Source organism: Podarcis gaigeae (genome assembly GCF_964106915.1).
Source record: "Podarcis gaigeae genome assembly, chromosome: 11".
NCBI classification, from domain to species: domain Eukaryota; kingdom Metazoa; phylum Chordata; class Lepidosauria; order Squamata; family Lacertidae; genus Podarcis; species Podarcis gaigeae.
The window spans coordinates 33576225-33594852 of NC_139687.1; the positions used below are offsets into that span (position 1 = coordinate 33576225).

At 43.0% G+C, this 18628-nt stretch overlaps 2 protein-coding genes and 1 long non-coding RNA gene across 3 annotated transcripts in view; 1 reads left to right on the forward strand and 2 right to left on the reverse strand.

The window, feature by feature from the left end:
- Positions 1-18628, reverse strand: part of LOC310827398 — a 793036-nt gene that overhangs the window by 368309 nt on the left and 406099 nt on the right. The gene's annotated exons all lie outside the window — the stretch shown is intronic.
- On the reverse strand, positions 7389-10516 carry LOC310827365 (small ribosomal subunit protein uS12). Its single transcript, XM_083703355.1, has 4 exons — positions 10360-10516; positions 9342-9501; positions 8368-8488; positions 7389-7581 (listed from the first exon to the last, which is right to left on the reverse strand). Exons 1-4 carry the CDS (start codon positions 10361-10363, stop codon positions 7435-7437), a joined length of 432 nt encoding a protein of 143 aa, XP_083559481.1. The 5' UTR covers positions 10364-10516; the 3' UTR covers positions 7389-7434.
- Positions 10985-14088, forward strand: LOC310827364 (small ribosomal subunit protein uS12). The gene is made up of 4 exons (XM_083703354.1): positions 10985-11093; positions 12313-12472; positions 13400-13520; positions 13896-14088. Exons 1-4 carry the CDS (start codon positions 11090-11092, stop codon positions 14040-14042), a joined length of 432 nt encoding a protein of 143 aa, XP_083559480.1. The 5' UTR covers positions 10985-11089; the 3' UTR covers positions 14043-14088.

Genomic DNA, 18628 nt, shown 5'->3' on the forward strand with positions numbered 1-18628 from the left:
ACTAAGCCTCAGGGGAACAACAGTAGACTCTGGAAATTTAGAATGGAGCATGAGAAGGCGGGCAATTTAGGGCATCACACAGGGCGCCACTGAAATTTGAGATCCCAAGGTCTGCCGCTGGGATGAGGAGGATAGTAGTAGTAGTAATAATAATAAATAATAATTTATTATTTGTACCCCACCCACCTGGATGGGTTTCCCCAGCCACTCTGGGTGGCTTCCACAAAGACCAAAAATACACTAAGATGTCACACATAAAAAACTTCCCTGAACAGGGCTGCCTAATAATAGTAATGATGATAATGATGATGATGTATTAATCAGGTTCATCTGCTGCAATAAAAATAATGAAGAGTCCCGTGACATCTTAAAAGTTTAATACATTTATTTGGATTGCAAAATTTGGATGAAAGAATTTAGTTGTTCTTTGGGTCCAATGTATGCAGCCCTGAATATATGCTGCCTTTATTGCTTACTAGCTAGTGTCATATACCTATTGATGTGATCATGTGAAGAAATGACCGATTAAGAAGGCCAGTCAAATGCAACCTAGATATAGGATTAAGCAGGGGGTTTAGCATCTGCAGCCATTAGGCTTTGGGATTTACCATCTTTAATTATTTTTTCCCTCGAGTGATACAGAGAGTATACGATAATCTCCAAATCCTTCTCCAGCCCGTATGCGTCCAGATCACTTTTCATTTGACAGGAAACCCAAATGCAGGTCTTACAACAAAAGCCCAGCCTAACAAAACACAGAGAGGAATCAGACCACCGTAATGGCTGAAGTGCATTGGCAGAAAACACACCCCTTTTTATGAAGGGAAAAAAAAGAAACCACAGTAAAACATTTGTTTGTGGAGATAAATAAAGATCAGAAGGGGAACTGGGGTGGGTGGGGGGAATTTCAGTCGATGTAAACAGACAGGACTGAAATTATTTCAACTCACCTTATTGAGGGAATAAAAAGAAGGGTTGGAGGAGAACCCTCTGCATACTTTAGAAGCATTCAAAAGACATTAATAAAGACATCAACATTTTTACCTCTAGGGTAAACAGGGAGGGTACTGGTCAAAAGAAGCTTTTCTCTGCATGAGTCTTCCAGAGAGCATTTAAAAAACACGCCAGATCAAAATGACACAAAAACATGATAACTGTATGTTTGTGAGAACATGATCTCCCCACTCCCAGCTGAGTGGGATTGGAACCTAGTAAGGAAAATAACACTTTCTAAGCTCAGAGAGACTGCCTTATTCTTACTCGTCATATGTTCCACTGAAAACAGGTCCCAGGGCTAACTCCCAATGATCCTAGGACTGCATTTATGCCCTCTCTCTTCTGGGGCCATCAATCCAGAAATGAAAATATTTCCAACAAAAACCTCTCTTCCATACATGAATGCTTCAGTGACCAAAGATGCAAACACTTGCAAGTTTTACCCTTATCTATCAGCACATTTTCACAGCTTCACTGTTCTTTTTAAAATTCCCACATCTGTCTCCTCCTTTGTCAGAAGACAAGACCTTGGGGAAAGAAAAATTACTAATAACAAAGTAGGTGAGATGTAAGTTGTCAGCAGTAACTGGGCCAAAAATGTACGCTGACTGCCCTTCAGATTCTGCAACTGAATGTGTTATCATTAGAAAAGGTATTTGGTTTTAAACTTGCAAAAAGGATATTGCCAATGGTATGCCGCAACGATCATCAAAATCTGCTTTCCGGATGCAAGCGTGAGTCCAGCCATTTTTAAGAGCCTCCTTGAAATCCAAATAAAGACAAGTGGACTCCAGCATGGTAAGCAATTTGGGAACTGCTGTGCGGGCATTTCTTCACCTACTAGCAGAAAAATGAGCTGTAATGCAGCCATCATCTCAAAGCATAAACAAGAGATGGGTTGATAAGGTTAGGCTGGCCTTTTCGTGCTAGCACTGTGTAAGCTTAAAGGAGCACATCAGTAGAAGTCTTGCCTTTACAGAACTGAGTGCACAGCTACCATCTAACATAAGAAGAACTCTGCTAGATCAGGCCACCCAGCCCAACATCCTGTCCTCACATCCTGTCCTGAAGCCCACAAACAGGATTTCCATTCTCCCCACTCCTGAGTCCCAAGAAAACAGTTATAAGAGACATGTTGTTGTTGTTGTTGTTTAGTCGTTTAGTCGTGTCCGACTCTTCGTGACTCCATGGACCAGAACACGCAAGGCACTCCTGTCTTCCACTGCCTCCCACAGTTTGGTCAAACTCATGCTGGTAGCTTCCAGAACACTGTCCAACCATCTCGTCCTCTGTCGTCCCCTACTCCTTGTGCCCTCCATCTTTCCCAACATCAGGGTCTTTTCCAGGGAGTCTTCTCCTCTCATACAGGTGGCCAAAGTACTGGAGCCTCAGCTTCAGGATCTGTCCTTCCAGTGAGCACTCAGGGCTGATTTCCTTAAGAATGGATAGGTTAATAAGAGACATATTGCCTCTAATAACACAGTCATTGTGGCTAGTAGCCATGGATGGCCTGATCTTCCACAAATTTATCTAAACCTCTTTTAAAGCCATCACTGCATATTGTGGGAACAAATTCCATCGTTTAACTACCGTATTTTTCGCCCTATAGGACGCACTTTTCCCCCTCCAAAAATGAAGGAGAAATCTGTGTGAATCCTATGGGGCGAATACAGGCTTTCGCTGAAGCTTGGAGAGCGAGAGGGGTCGGTGCGTACCGACCCCTCTCGCTCTTCAGGCTTCAGGAAGCTATCAGCAAGCCTGGGGAGCCCACGGGAGTTCCCGCAGGGCTCCGTAGGCTGCAGATAGCAGCCTGCTGTCCGGCGCATGGGCGCCCTGAAGCAGAGTGCCCCGCGCTTCGGGCAGACATCGGCCAGCCCCACAAGCTCGGGGGACAGCGGGGAGGGGCAGCACTGCCATACCACTGTTCCCCGACCTGGTTTGGTTTCCCCAACCTGGTTTTGGGGGGGAAATAAAGGGGGGGAAATTTCCTTTATTTCCCCCCCAAAAAACTAGGTGCGTCCTATGGGATGGAGCGTCCTATGCAACGAAAAATACGGTATGTACTGAGCAAAGATGTACTCTCCTTTGTCTGTCTTGAGTTGACAAATGTTCACCGAATGCACACACTACACCTTTAAAGCACATTCAAAGTCCACTTTTTTTCTTTTTCAGGTGAATTCTGGGCACTGTAAGAGTTGGTGGGAACAGTAGCTCTGTGAGGGTATTCTTTGAAGGAAATAATATATTTTGGAGATGCTTTAAAGTTACAGTGTGCATGTTTCTAATATTATGGAAGAGAAACACTTTCTTCTATCCACTTTCCCCACTTTGTGCATAATTTTATACACCTCTACCAAGTCATCTTATTCACCTCTTAACTACAAAACCTGAAATGCTGCTGTATTTCCTCATAGGAGAGTTGCTCCTGCCCATTGATCATGATGGTTGCCCTTTTTTGAACCTCTTCCTGCTCTACAATGGCCTTCTTGAGGTGAGGCTGCCAGAACCACACCAAATGTCACCACACCATAGATTTGTTACAATGAAACTCTGATAGTTTTATTTTCAATCCCTTTCTTAATGAGCCCTAACACGGAATATGGTTTTTTTAACCTGCAGCTGCACACTGGGTCAACATCGAGTTATCCACAATGACCCCAAGGTCTTACTTCTGGTCAGTCACTGCCAGATCTCCCATTGTTGCCCTGCATCCAATGGCTGGTATTCCGCAGGCATGAGGTAGCCAATGTGGTGCCTGACATCATCATCATCATTATTCCATCCTATACCCAGAGGTCTCAGAATAAAATCAAAATACAAGACCAATAATTAATAATAATAATAATAAACATCCCAATAACTCCCCTCCCCCCCCCAAAAAACCCACATTTTAAATGGGCATAGGATGTCAATCAAATCAACCAAAGTCCTGGTTAAAAAGGAACATTTTTGCCTGGCGCCTAAAGGTGTATAATGAAGGCACCAGGCAAACTTCCCTGGGGAGTGCATTCCATAAATGGGGAGCCACTGCAGAGAAGGCCCGTTCTCATGTTGCCTCCCTCCAGACTCCTCAAGAAAGAGGCACATGATGATCCCAGGGTTTGGGTAGGTTCATATGGAAAGAGGTGGTCCTTGTTGGTTCTTAACTCCCATTATGCTGGCTGGGGCTGATGGGAGTTCTGGTCCAATAATATCTGGAGGGCACCTCATTGAAAGTAGTCTACTCATTGTCTGAGCCTGGAGGTGCCACAGAGCCATAATGGCAACGCAGCATGGTACCTCACACAAACAGGTTCAAAATGGAGGCTCTTCGCAATGGTAAATGACCCACCTCTTCTTCTTTTCTTTTGCCTTGCTGGCATCTCTTTGCCTACCCACCTGAAATCCTCTTGCCTGGCATCAGCCAAGAATGTTTACAGTAAAACCATGTAGCTGGCCAGTGTGAAATTCCACAACTTTTACGGGTGGTATTAAAAAGAAAAGCATAGACAGGGAAGATAGTATCTTCTTAGATCCTCCTGACAGAAAACTGTTTGGGTAACAACACTGCTATTTGAACAGGACGTGAAAGATACAGAATGGTTAGTCAGTAGTGCTTCTTTGCTCCCCTAACAGAGGCAGCCAATGTCCCAATCCTCTCTGGTTTTACACATTCGGCAAGAAGTCAGAACATGTTGCACAACTCAGCAAACCTTGTGTCGACCAGGATTACATAAACGTTGATGAAGACCTGAAGACACCAGCTGCGCTGCCTAATGCCTGGAGGATTATACACAGCCTACATTTACAACCAGGGAATGGCAACGGCCCCAGGTTTTATGGTTTTCAGCATGGATAATTCATACATGCGACTAGCACCTCCTCAGGCAAGCAGAGGTGAGAAAAGCTCTGAACAGAGAAACCTGGTGACACATCAGGACTGAAGATCCCTTCACGCTAAACACTTTGTGAAGTGCAATAGCCTTCACACATCACAGCTGCTTGAAGATGAAACAGGTACATGTCCTTTTAATGTGGCTGTCATTTTCATACCCGCACATACTTACTGAATCGGTTTTTGGGTACACGCTACAAAGCCATCACACCTCCAATATTCCCCCCTTCTTGATAGAATATTGTTTTCTGAGCACTTGTGTTTCCATAAGTAGCCATAAAATACTGTCAGGTCAGTTCCTGGTGTTGTGACTTACATAGATACATACAGCACAATCCTAACAATTTCTACTCAGAGGTAAGTTCTATTGAAAGATAGGTTTCTCCAAGTACTACCTGAAGCTGAGAGATTGGAATTGGGACCTTCGGCATGCCAAGCACAAGCTCTTTCCCCTTGTTTTAAAAATTATCTCTGGCCCCCCATTGCAGGGTGGAGAAAAATTTAAACCAGGCCACAAGCTATCTGAGCCAAGAACAAATAGAGTAAATGTGTCTCTGAGCAAACATAAACAGTCTTTTGAACAATTTTAAACAATGGAAAACAGCCTAAGTAAATCTGGGGATGTTTTGAGGAAAGCAGGGCTTAAAGCAGCAATCTAATGATATTACTAGTATTTGATCAAAATCAGTACTTAAAAAACCCAGGGCACAACCCATCCTAACGTAAGTATTGTATGAAAAGATTGGCATAGGGAGCAATAGAAACCCGTTACACCCATTTCCCCAGCTGGCACGCGCACGCACGCACCCCCCCACACACATGAATGGTCTGTGTTCCTCTTCCCCTCTTATCACTCCCTCTCATCTGGTTCTTGAGTTATAATGCATAGGCCCATAAGCACAGAACAGGTACAACGTTCTCAACCATAACAAAGGTTTGTAAATGTTATTTTCTACTATGCAACAAGCATTTTGTAGGCATACTCTATATACAATTGAGAAAAATTCCCTAAGTTTGAGCTAAATAGCACACTCAGACGTAGCTATTTGTCCAAATCTTACACCTGTTCAGGATCTCCCTCCCCCCCCTACTCCCGAGGGAACAGTTCCATTTGAGCCAGTCTAGCATCCTGCTCCTGTGCTCTAAGACAGCTTCTGTGCAATCCTGCTCTAAAATGTGCAATGAAATTGGTATCCTAGCCTCCAACCTGCCTAGCTGCAATTCTGTCCTCTCACTTTGTGTAGTCTCCTTTCAACATGTTATGCTTCTCTGGCCATGGTAGCCCTTGCACTTCTCCATTTTTTACGGTTGGGAGAGCTGCTCCCTTGTTTAGGCACAAGGGTAATTCAACAGTGCAAATAGGCAGCCATTTGCCAGGCAACATCTTATTGGTTTATGGTGTCGTTAAGACACCAGCCACTTGAGCGTGTAGAGCAGAACATCTGTGCTGCTAGGCTCATGGGCCTGTGTACTATAATCCATCTTTTGTTTGTGTTCCGATAATGGCTTTGGAGTGCACTGCATGCATGCAACACATGACATTGTGGACAGAGCACACCTACTGTATATCACACAGTTTCTGTCTGCTTAATCTCTCTGATACTGCAGCTTTACCGGTGCACCTTGGGCTGGGATATACAGCAGCTGGCATCCAAGGCAGGTCGGCGATTCCTTGGCATTAGACAGGAATGGAACATCCAAATATTAATCTTGGTTTGATATGTATACGAGTGAAAGGCCGCAGCAAGATGCTGCTGAGAATCCAAGGATAAATGTGGAACAGAATACTTTACTCTCATTGCAGATTACCTCTGAAGAGTCAAATAAACCTGCATTAAATTGTCTCAGTATATCAGTAATTAAAATAAGTTGGTCTCAGTCTCCTAGGCAAGCTTCAATTGATAATTCAAAGGAAATTTCATAAATCTATCCAATTTACTCAGAACTCTGTCCCACTGGTTTTAATAGGCTTATTTCATACTAAGTGTACAAAGCCTTGTAGCCTTCAACCAATCAATGGCAGCATGTCAAAGTAAGTCATTTTAAGACTCCAAGCAAAAGGCCATTATCTAAAAACAAATATGGACTATTGTGTTCTGCCAAAAATCATTTTTTACTTAAAAGGCTAGTTTTCTCCTTTTTTTAATAAGCAAGCCCAGCAACATAAGCATCAAGCAAAAATTGTCATTTAACTTTTAGTTAGGTCAATACTTAAAAGAAAGTGACACACTGCTGCACAAATATTAAAGAACTGACTCAATGAATTGTAAAGTGTCGCTAATATGTAGACGTTCCTTTACACCGATTTCATTTCTGTGGTTCAGAATGGACCAAATTCTTCTGCAACTGAGGCTGCAATCATATACAGACCAACTAGAAACCACACTCGCACAGGACCAGTAAGAAAAGTCATGGTAAAGTTTAAACAACCAAACTTGTACAAGAGAGAATTCTGCTGTGAAATTATTTTCATACTATAAAAAGCTGAACTACTATGAAAAGATTCCTCAGAAACATATTGTCAAATGAGAAGTTTTATTATAGCTTAATGCAGCATCACAATATTATGATCTTGGTCTCTCTTTCTTGCCTTTGTACAATGCTAACAGAGAAACATTTGCTACTTTGACGACCTTGAAACGAACTCCTGGGATGTCACCAACAGCATGACCTTTCCGACCAAACCCAGCAACCAGGACTTCATCGTTCTCCTACAGATAACATGAGAAAGCAAGAAGTGTTTGTTCATAACAAATACGCATGCATACATCAAACAGCTATAATAAAGTAGTTTGGTTCAATTAATTCATTCTTTTTCTCAGTTGAACTGCATATTATTTTCACCAATAGCACCACTTTGCTCAAACTTTTAAAGGGGTAGGTACTGTGGCTGGTTGCTGTGATTATACCATTTGCTGTATAAAGAACTATTTCTAGAGCTGTGTATATTTCTAAAACAAGAAGCGGTGGCGATGTGGTCTAAACCACTGAGCCTCTTGGCCTTGCCAATCATAAAGTTGGAAGTTCAAATCTGCGTGGTGGGATGAGTTCCCTTTGCTTTGTCCCAGCTCCTGCCAACCAAGTAGTTCAAAAGCATACCAGTCAGAGTAGATAAATAGGTACCACTGTGGCAAGAAAGTAAATGGAGTTTCCATGCACGCTGGCACTCGGCACAGTGTCCCCCATTGCACCAGAAGCGGTTTAGTCATGCTGCCCACATGACCCGGAAAGCTGTCTGAGAACAAATGCCGGCTTCCTCAGCTTGAAGCAAGATGAGTACCACACCCCATAGTCACCTTTGACTGGACTTAACTGTCCAGGGGTCCTTTAGCTTTATATTTCTAAAATGTTTTGTGCTATTTTATGCTGGTACTGGCCTGTTTGGCTCAGGAATTTGTTGTAACCTACCCTTGATTAATACAATGAAAACTGGGTTTATTTATACAAGAAAATAAATAAATAAATACAATAAATAACGGTTTCTGGAATATGATTACCTCAATGAAGTTCAGACAACCATCATTAGGAACAAAGGCTGTTATTTTCTTTCCATTCTTGATGAGCTGAACTCGGACACACTTCCTGATGGCAGAATTTGGCTGCTTAGCTTCAACACCACTGAAACATGAAGTGGACAACATAAATGATTTGAGTAATAAGTCTCTAAGTTCCATTGCTAGTTATATTTAATTCAAATTGAGTAATTTTTTACTTAAACATTTATAGGATTCTGCTGGCAGTCAGAAGACATAACAGCAACTGATCCTAGACTACTTAAACCTAATTTTTTAAAAAATGAAGTGGAACGTAATTTTGTAGACAGTGGGTTTTGTTCAACTAAGTTTTACTCAACAATAGACCTACTAAAATTAATAAATCTTACTTAGCCATGTTCATTCATTTTATTGGGTCTGCTGTGAGTAAAACATAGCTGACAATCACCCCTTATGCTAATCACAAATTTTAAAGGGGAAAAGTTACCCAATATTTTCTACCTTTAGTAATAAGAACAGAGTGACAAGAATTTTTTAAAAAAAAAACTCTCCAGAAAGTGAATCCTTTAGGACTTTTAACTGTAAAACATTTACCCAGAAGTTTTATCTTGCAGTTTTAGAAATAAACCAATGTTATGATATCTGTGTTACCAACAAAGCTTTTTGTGTGTGTGAATGAGCATGGTTAAATAACTTAATGAAATTCATGGAAGTATAGATTGAGAATCCTTAACTTCTGGCCTGAATCTTTACATTTCCTTCCACAAAGCAGTACTGAGAGTCTCCTAAGTCCACTGTTATAAATGATCTTAGATATGCCTAAGTCTGTACAGATTTGGAACAACTGGTGTAATACACAAATGTTTTACTATATGCTATAGCAATGTTTCAATACCCTCTCTGGTGCTAGAACAAAACAAGCAAACAAACCATTCAGAGTTTCTCTCTCATTAGTCCCACTAAGAAGCTTCACTCACACTTTTTCCAAGACAATTCCTTTGGCATGGGAAGCTCCCCCAAAAGGGTTGGCTTTCAAAGCAGTACCCAGATGTGCCTTCTTGTATTGTTTGTCATGCCATTTCTGGTCTCGGCGATGACTGCGCAGCTTCCTGGCTGTCCGAAGCCCACGGCACTTGCCTGAAAGGACAAAACAAATTGAGAAAGCCTTTCATCTTTAGGGATCAAGTAATGACAACTTCCCTAAGCTTGTCTTTAAAGAACTTCATTTAAACCAGCACTGCTGTAGCTTCTGATGCTTGAGCTTAAATATATGCTATTTTATTACAAAAATATATATCCTTCAGTCGTTTGTATTCAGACTAGAAATCAGCAGTGTTCCCTACATGCTTGGAGGAAGCAGGAAGCGTGAGTGATTTGAACCAAACCCTCCTTTTTGCTGCAGCCCCCACAAAAGCTGCAGCAGTGGGATGGAGATGGCTGTGAGGGGCTGCAGGGGCATCAGCAAAATATGCCATCACCCTTCATCCGCCTAAGAGTTTCTGCTGGATATGCGAGGATATGCATCAATATTTCCAGTAAAATAGTAATATTAATAATAAAGTAAATTCAATAATAAAATAGTGGGCAGCAGAAAATGCATAGAACGGTACTACGAGGTTTGAAGAGTTAAACAGTCCGGGAACATTGGTGGGGGGAGGCGCGGGACCTTCAACCTGTAAAAAGAATCAAAGTAGATACCTTGGAGAAACATACCCCTGCCATAACGATTTGTTTCAGGTTGCCTTGCATTCTTTTCACCGGCACCTTAGGCACGTGTGTGCAGAGGAGTGATAACTGCTCTGAAGCTCCCCCCCCCCAAATAAAAAAGAGCGGCCCGCAAACTGAAACGTCACGTCTGCACGGAAAACACGTGTTTGCCATGCCATTTCTGGTCTCAAGCCAGCTCGACCTCGTTATTGAGAACCTCTTAACAAGGCAGCCCAGGGAAGGGGCAACTCGCGCGTCCCCAAATCCAAAACGCCCCGCTCCGCTCACCCATCTTCCTCCTGCTGCAGCTGCTGCCGGTTCGCCCGAAGGAGCCTGAGAGAGAGGGAGAGAGCGAGGATGACCCACAACCCACCGCGGCAGCTTCTCTCCGAGGACCTCACGCGGGGCGTCTACTTTCGCGCCTGTCTCCCTTCTTTCCGAAACGACTCACTGAGGTGAAAGAGGTGGCTGGGAAAATGAAGCGCCGAGCGGGTGCCGAAAGCTGAAGGGTGTGTGTATGCGTGTCAAGAAATAACTTGAAGCTCTACTAATAAATTAGGAAAGTGCAGGTTGGGGGGGGTCAACTTCCGGCTTTAAATAAAAGCGGCCATATTGGATGGCCTAAGAGGCGCTCTAGCCGTAGCTTTTCCGTGGTGAAAGAGGCCACACGGTACCACGCGCGAGGAATAAAGGCGTAAAGTAGCGGAAGTCGCGACCAGAACACCGGCTGCAAAGTCTTCCTACCTTCCTACCCACCCACACCCCATTACGTATAAGCACAGAAAAGAACGGTAATATCTGAGGGGAGGCGGCGGCAGTGATGGCGCGGCCTGAGAACTACGACTCCCACAATGCATCGCGCGGCAGCCGCCATCTTTTGCCAACCCGCTCAAACTTTTCCCTCCCCGGTTAGGCACCGGCTTAGGCAGCCCGTTCCCGAGGTCCTCGGAGCGGGGTCTCTTTGCCGCGGTGGATTGTGGGCCTTTCTCTTTCCTCCTCGGGATCGTCCGACGGCACGATGGGTGAGTGGCTCTGAGTTGGGGCGCCACGTTATCCCAGTGGGAGCGGCGGGGAGAGAGAGGAGACCCCGCGGGCCCCTGAATAACAGGGGGAATGGTGCCCCCTCCCCCTTCAGCCCTTTCTAGAGCTGCCGCCACCGCCCGATCCTTTGAAGTGTTAGGCGCACGGCCGCCTCCGACAGGCGCAGGCCTCGAAAGTCGCGCACGAGGCTTGTAATGACCGGTGGAACTCGCTGCCGCAAGATGCGGCGTTGCCTGCTAATTAAAAAGTGCGCCTAGAAAGGTCGATCAGCGGCTAGGAGGAAGGCTGGGGAATGCTTCAAATCAGTGAAATCTAGTTGTCCACTGTAAGGAATAAGGCAGTGGAATAATTTATGGGATAATTTGAGGGATCAGCACCCCAACCCCCGTTGACGTGCATGGTTGTATGAATCAGGGTATAAAAATAAAAGAATAGAAAATATTTCTTTGCAAGGGAAATGCCAATCGTTATACCTGCGAATTATTATTTGAATGGAAGATGTGTGCAGCAGACATACCTGCGAAATCTGCGTGGCGCCATATAAACTTCCACCAGGATTACATGTGTTACTGCATGGAGTATCCTGGGTGAACTGTTAGGAAGCTGGGGTTTGCAGCTCAACTTACTATAGTTTGCAAGATGGGCACCACGTTCCAGGTCCTGCAGTTCAAAAACTCACGTTGTGATCAGAATGAATCTAGAAATGTTGTGTGTGGTTTACATGCAGATATTTGGTTCTAAAGTTGTTTGGAGTTATTTTCTCCCTTGAATTTTGAATACTTGGCATATATTGCAGAAGGAATGGATGGAACTCCAAAAGTACTAAGGACCACTACACATGCATATAGGGTTCTGAGGGTCATCATGCAGTAATATTAACTATTCTCATTGACCAGGAGAGATATCCATCCATATGTGTGTGGTATACAAGGTGTTAATCACAGACCATCCTATTTCCAGGTTTTATTGACTACCATCAAGGCTTTAAAAACGATTGTGCAAGAAGAAAAAAAGATTTGGTATTAGAAAGTGTTCCATCAGTTTACAGTGTAGTCCCAAATATAAAGACAGAAAATGGGTATTGTGAATTCTCTCACAGTGCAGATAGGGGGTACTAGAGTGAATTGAGGTGCATGGTGGTTGGTAGTTTTATGAACTTAGGCGCATGTCTTCCGTAACCTCTAATGTACTGTTTTCTAGGCAAGTGTCGCGGACTTCGTACTGCCAGGAAGTTGCGCAGTCACCGACGTGATCAGAAGTGGCATGACAAACAATACAAGAAGGCCCATCTGGGCACTGCTTTGAAAGCCAACCCTTTTGGGGGAGCTTCCCATGCCAAAGGAATTGTCCTGGAAAAAGTGTGAGTTTCATCAAAAACATGTATAGTGTGTTCATTTGCATCTGCACTGTCAACATTTGCCTATTTCTTGCACCTGGAAATTAGTGATTTAATTTATTCTGGCCGGTAGGAAATTTCAAGCTTAAGCCAGTCCAGGGATTAACTGATTTAAGTCAGTAGTAGGTGTTTCTACAAATAACAAATACTCGACTGTTTAGTTAGTCTTTTCATTTCAAACATATTCCATTTAGGTATTTTAACTCTTAAGGAAAAAAGTAAGATATAAAACTTGCATACTTTGAAGTAGAGTTGCCAATTTGGGTCATCTATTGACGCGGGTGGCGCTATGGTCTAAACCACTAAACCTCTTGGGCTTGCCAATCAGAAGGTTGGCGGTTCGAATCCCCACACCAGGGTGAGCTCCCGTTGCTTGGTCCCAGCTCCTGCCAACCTAGCAGATCGAAAGCATACCAGTGCAAGTAGATAAATAGGTGCCGCTCCAGTGGGAAGGTAAACGACGTTTCCATGCACTGCTCTGGTTTCGGTGTTCGTTGCACCAGAAGCGGCTCAGTCATGCTGGCCACATGACAAGAAAAACTGTCTGCGGACAAATGCCAGCTTCCTTGGCCTGTAAAGCGAGATGAGCGCAGCAACCCCAGAGTCGTCTGCGACTAGACTTAACTGTCAGGGGTCCTTTACCTTTTATTGAAAGATTAGCAGCAAAATCCTATTAACATCTGATTCCCATCTAGACACAGTGAATTCAGGCAGTTCATACAAAAACAATTGATACTTTGAATGGCTCTATTTAGTTTGAGGGACTTTTGTGAAATATATCTGCTTAGAGTCAAAATTCTGATGAATGTAGTTTTTTTGCTATACTAGGCAAGGCAGCGCAGAGACAGTTATGCTAAATATACAGTGTATTTCTTCCTTTTTCTGTGTTAGTGGCGTGGAGGCTAAGCAGCCAAATTCTGCCATCAGAAAGTGTGTCCGAGTCCAGCTGATCAAGAACGGCAAAAAAATAACAGCATTTGTTCCTAATGATGGTTGTTTGAACTTCATTGAGGTAATTTATTTAAAAAAATCCTGATAAAACAATATGCAAAAAAATAGACCCAGTTTTTACTAGTAGAAACAGGAACGATATTGCAATATTGTGATTTAAAGTTTTGTAATTTAATTTTATGGTGGTGACTGTAGGATAATATTTCACACTTGAACTTGGTTTCTAAGAAACCACACTTTTCTCAAGAATGGTGATAAATGCATCTCAGCAGTTCAGGAAAAGAGACATCTCTATCCAGGGTAGATCTTGCTAATAGGGCTGCAGGCTTTGCCAGTGAGCAGGGTGGAGGAGAATTTGGTTGGCTATAATGTTTGATATTTGCAAACTCCTTATTCACAGCAAGAAAATAATTGACTTGTTTTGTTTTAATTCCAGGAGAACGATGAAGTCCTGGTTGCTGGCTTTGGTCGGAAAGGTCACGCTGTTGGTGACATTCCAGGAGTTCGTTTCAAGGTCGTCAAAGTAGCAAATGTATCTCTGCTAGCCTTGTACAAAGGCAAAAAGGAGAGACCCCGGTCATAAAGTTATGTTGTTATCAAGATGATCAATAAAGTTTTCTTCTAAGAAATATCTTTGTGGTTTTTTAAAAAAGTGGCTTTGGCATTATACGTAGATTGTTTAGAAGTGAAAGTTCAACATCTCTAGTACCTTTTCTTTAATTAAGGAAGTCATTATTGGGCTATGGGTAGGTACACCCTGCAAGGGTCCCAGGTTTTGTTTAGAAGAGCTTAAGAAAGATGGTCTTGAAATACGTTTTATTTCCAAAACAAAAAATTTTAATCCCTAGTTCTAGGGTTTGAGGCATTTGTTTTATGGCAGAAGGCATGACTTGATTAATCACTGCCATAAAGTTTGTATTCCAAATAACATAGCTCCTGTTTAATTCTGAGCATCAGTGATGATCAGACAATGGGTCTATCTAGTTAAGCTTCCAGTTTCTAACTACCGTACTTCACTTGAAGCACGCTCAGATGACAAGTTAACTTACCACTATGGAAACACTTGTGTTTACATTTTTCACTTTGCACATCTGCATTTGAATAAAGATATAGGTAACTTTTTAAGATCTCGTATCTGGCATTCGTTTTCACTGTTTGGTCAAATGAAAGGAATTGCTTTATTTACTCTGCCACAAATACTTCCATTTGTTGACTCTTCCCAGGTCTCCAAAACAGATATCTCAACAGTTTTTCACTTAATTCAAGAGTACTGCATGATCAGACCAAAGGCCTATAGTCTGGTATCCTGTTCTCACAGTGACCAACCAAGTGCGTATGGGGAATCCCATAAACCAGAGAGCAATGTACCCCTCAAACTGCTAGCTGGGGAAACACAGTAACGGCACAGGCCATTTTTAAAACAGAGTATGCTAACCAAGGAGAAAGTTTTTTTAAAAAACAACCATGCATAGTGAAATTGGTTTGGATCCATACTATCATGCCTGAAGCCATAATAATATGTTCTGTGTCTTTTGCAGAAGATACTTGCAGATAAAGTAGTATCTTTATAGATGAAGTTACAGATAGGTAGCCGTGTTGGTCTGCCATAGTCAAAACAAAACAAAAAAAAAATTCCTTCCAGTAGCACCTTAAAGACCAACTAAGTCAGTTCTTGGTATGAGCTTTCGTGTGCATGCACACTTCTTCAGATATCTGAAGAAGTGTGCATGCACACGAAAGCTCATACCAAGAACTGGCTTTATAGATGAAGTAGCATCTGGGACTTGCTTCCAGTCTTCTGTGTTTCGATGTAGCTGCAGATGTCCATGGATAAATGGAAACAGCTCTGATTCTCTCTAGCAAACATATATAGAAAATCCTTGTTTTTCAACCTTCAACCAATCAAAACACAAGCGCTAAGTCCCCTCCCCACCCATCCCTGCCATAAAAGGATTTTTGCTATCCATTTTCTGAGACCCTTAGCTCTTGGTTTCTAGTCTGTTAGGTAACTTCAGGTTACTATTCTTTGCCACCACAACCAGCTGCCCTGAAAAAGGGTTGGTTCCAGTAGCGCCCCCTAAGTTCATCTAATCATAAAAGGCGCCAAAACTCCTGTTTATATTACTGCAATTTGGGGTTTCCAAATCTTGTAACATTTGCAGAAGCAAAACCATTAGATCATAACAAGTAGCATTTGTGTGAGCCGCCAGCTGGCCCAGGAAGCATTTGCTTCAGAAAAGTGCAGGGAGTCTGAGCCTGGCAACCAATTTTAATAGCAGTCTCAAAAGATTACTCTAAACCTCTTGCTGATTACCTGGGTGTGTGCGTATCTCTACATATAAATTTTAGGATTCCCCAACACCCATTTTAGGGACACAGGTGGCGCTGTGGGTTAAACCACAGAGCCTAGGACTTGCCAATCAGAAGGTTGGTGGTTCAAATCCCCACGACAGGGTGAGCTCCCGTTGCTCAGTCCCTGCTCCTGCCAACCTAGCAGTTCGAAAGCACATCAAAGTGCAAGTAGATAAATAGGTACCACTCCGGCGGGAAGGTAAACGGTGTTTCCGTGCACTGCTCTGGTTCGCCAGAAGCGGCTTAGTCATGCTGGCCACATGACCTGGAAGCTGTATGCTGGCTCCCTTGGCCAATAAAGCGAGATGAGCGCTACAACCTCAGAGTCGGCCACAACTGGACCTAATGGTCAGGGGTCCCTTTACCTTTAACACCCATGTTTCCAGCAGAAAGCAATGGGGAGCTTTTATTTAATAGGGTGCTGGAAATAAGAGAAAAGCATGTTGTTTCACAGATTTGGCAACGCTGCAGAGGAAATGTAAATATGTGAAGCTAAAGCTGTCCTTCACGGATACAATCACTATATTGATGGCAAGAGTTAGTACACTTCCAAAGAACAGAGTAAATCAGCTTACGCTTTCAGTCTCTCAAGTAAATGCATCTTCTAATGCAGTTTATGAAGAGGCTGCTCTTACTGCTGCTATATAAGGCGTAGTAGTGGGAATCGTTTCTTTCGTTATCCTTTTCTTCATCAATCCTTAGCCAAAAGAGGAGCGCCATTGCTGTTGGAAACTGCTCACTCATCAGAATACAACCTCGAAAGATTGTCTGCAGTAAAAGCGCATTTACTGGCATGTTGGCAGAGAGCCGCCTTTCTGTCAGGCTGCTTGCTCTCGATTATGACACCACGGTAGCAGAAGAGGGGGAGTCATAGACATGTTCCACACTGGCAGCACTATGGATCTAGAGATGCTCAAGCCATCTTCATGCCTTGGCACAGCTTGGAGAAGATGAGGGGGCTACCCCGCCTCAGATATGAAGGTAACAGATGATCCAGTAAGGGCTTGCTTTTTGGTTCAGCCTTGGCAGCTGCCTGGGAAATCCCTCCACTTGGCCTGTCTCTTGAAAGCTACTCTCCTTACATCATTCCATGCCAGGAGGTGGTTTCAATCTGCACGCAACCTGGCAGACACTTCCTCAGCCAGCAGTAGCAATACTAAAACTTGAGTAAATTTATGTGGCTTAGATAATCTTGCATTCGTTTTATGGTGGTTGTTGAACTCTTACCAAAATTGGGAAGCAAGGTTTTAGAGTCTTTAGTTACAGACTCCACTAACCCAGAACAGTTTCAGTTTAAGAACGGACCTCCGGAACGAATTAAGTACTTAACCCGAGGTACCACTGTATTTGGAAAACAAAAGGGGGAAGTTGTGTGTTAAATCTGTGAGTGATGAATTCACGGTTATTTGGCTTCATAATGTAGGCTAGGGATAGCCAACATGGCACCCTCCAGATGTTTTTTGGACTACAACTCCCATCATCCCTATTGGCCATGCTAGCTGGAGCCGATGATAGTTGTAGTCCAAAATATCTGAAGGCCTAGCCATTCAACGATCAGCTTTACAGCATTTGTCAACTCATTAGTATCGTAAGTCCCACTAAGTTCAGTGTGACTTTCTCCCTGGCGAGTAAAGGATGGCAGCCTTAACTTACCGCTAAGTTTAGCAAATCATCTGCTCCAGAAAGAACCATCTACAGCCAGAGAAAAATGTTGGGGCTGCCCCTCCCTCACTTTCCCTAGGGTTGCCTTTTTTAAAAAAGGTCTGTGTGCCCTGAGGTGAGGGCCAGGGAGCTGGTTCCTTCTGCTCCCCCATAGAGCATCAGTCAGCCTGAGAAGACTCTATCTTTCTACATCTCATACCATTTCTTTGTTTTCCTGTTTGAAAATTGGAAGCTGTCTTATGTGCCTTGGGCAGAAAGGTGATCTGTAGTTGTAGTAAATATATAATAAATAACCACCCACACGTTTTCCAAGGGACAATGATGTTTGGGAAACCCCTCATAAAAAGGTAGTTTCTGCTACAGTAGTGTTGAGATACCAACTGCTATCTGATGGGACAATAACTCTTTATCCCATGCTGATATTGCTACAGCGGTAATCAGAATAGGGTAAGATTTTTTCTGGTGTTCCAACAAGGTGTATGTACTGTATATTCATGCCTTGGTTTGTAGCACGTTTGCTGCTGTTATTTTACTGTTTTAATTGTGCTTTTATATGCTGTAACCTGCCCCCTGGGGCCTTCTGTTGACAAGTGGGGAAGAAACACAATAGAGAACAGCAATAAAAAGAAAACAATCGGTTTTTTGAGAATTCGTTCTGATATATTTGTGGAGAGCTTATATGATGCCACACCAAATAACTGTTACTCACATTTGCCAGTGCATTTCACCAGCACTCCTTGGTGCAAAAAGTCTGGAGCTTTTTTCTTCTTTTTTGGATTTTTTTTTTTTTGTGTGTACATATATATGAGTGCCAAATTTACTTGAATTATGTGATCTGTATTTACCAGTAAGCAATCAAAGCTCCTCTGTAAGATACCAATGGTCTGGAAATGGCTCAAGAACATCAATAGTGTTGCACGCCACCTCAATCTGAGCAGTACAAAATTCTAGGGGTTCAAGGAACGCTTTTCCCAGGCCCTGTGTTGGCTTTTGGAAAATATATGTTTATTTACACATATATACAACCTGAGCTTACAATGGAAGGGAACCCAGCATTAACACCCCAAGGGGTCCTGGCTTCTCCCACAGCCACAGCAGCCTTGGACTTAAGCAGACCCTAAACATTGCTCTCAAAAGTTGCTCTCTGACTGCTTA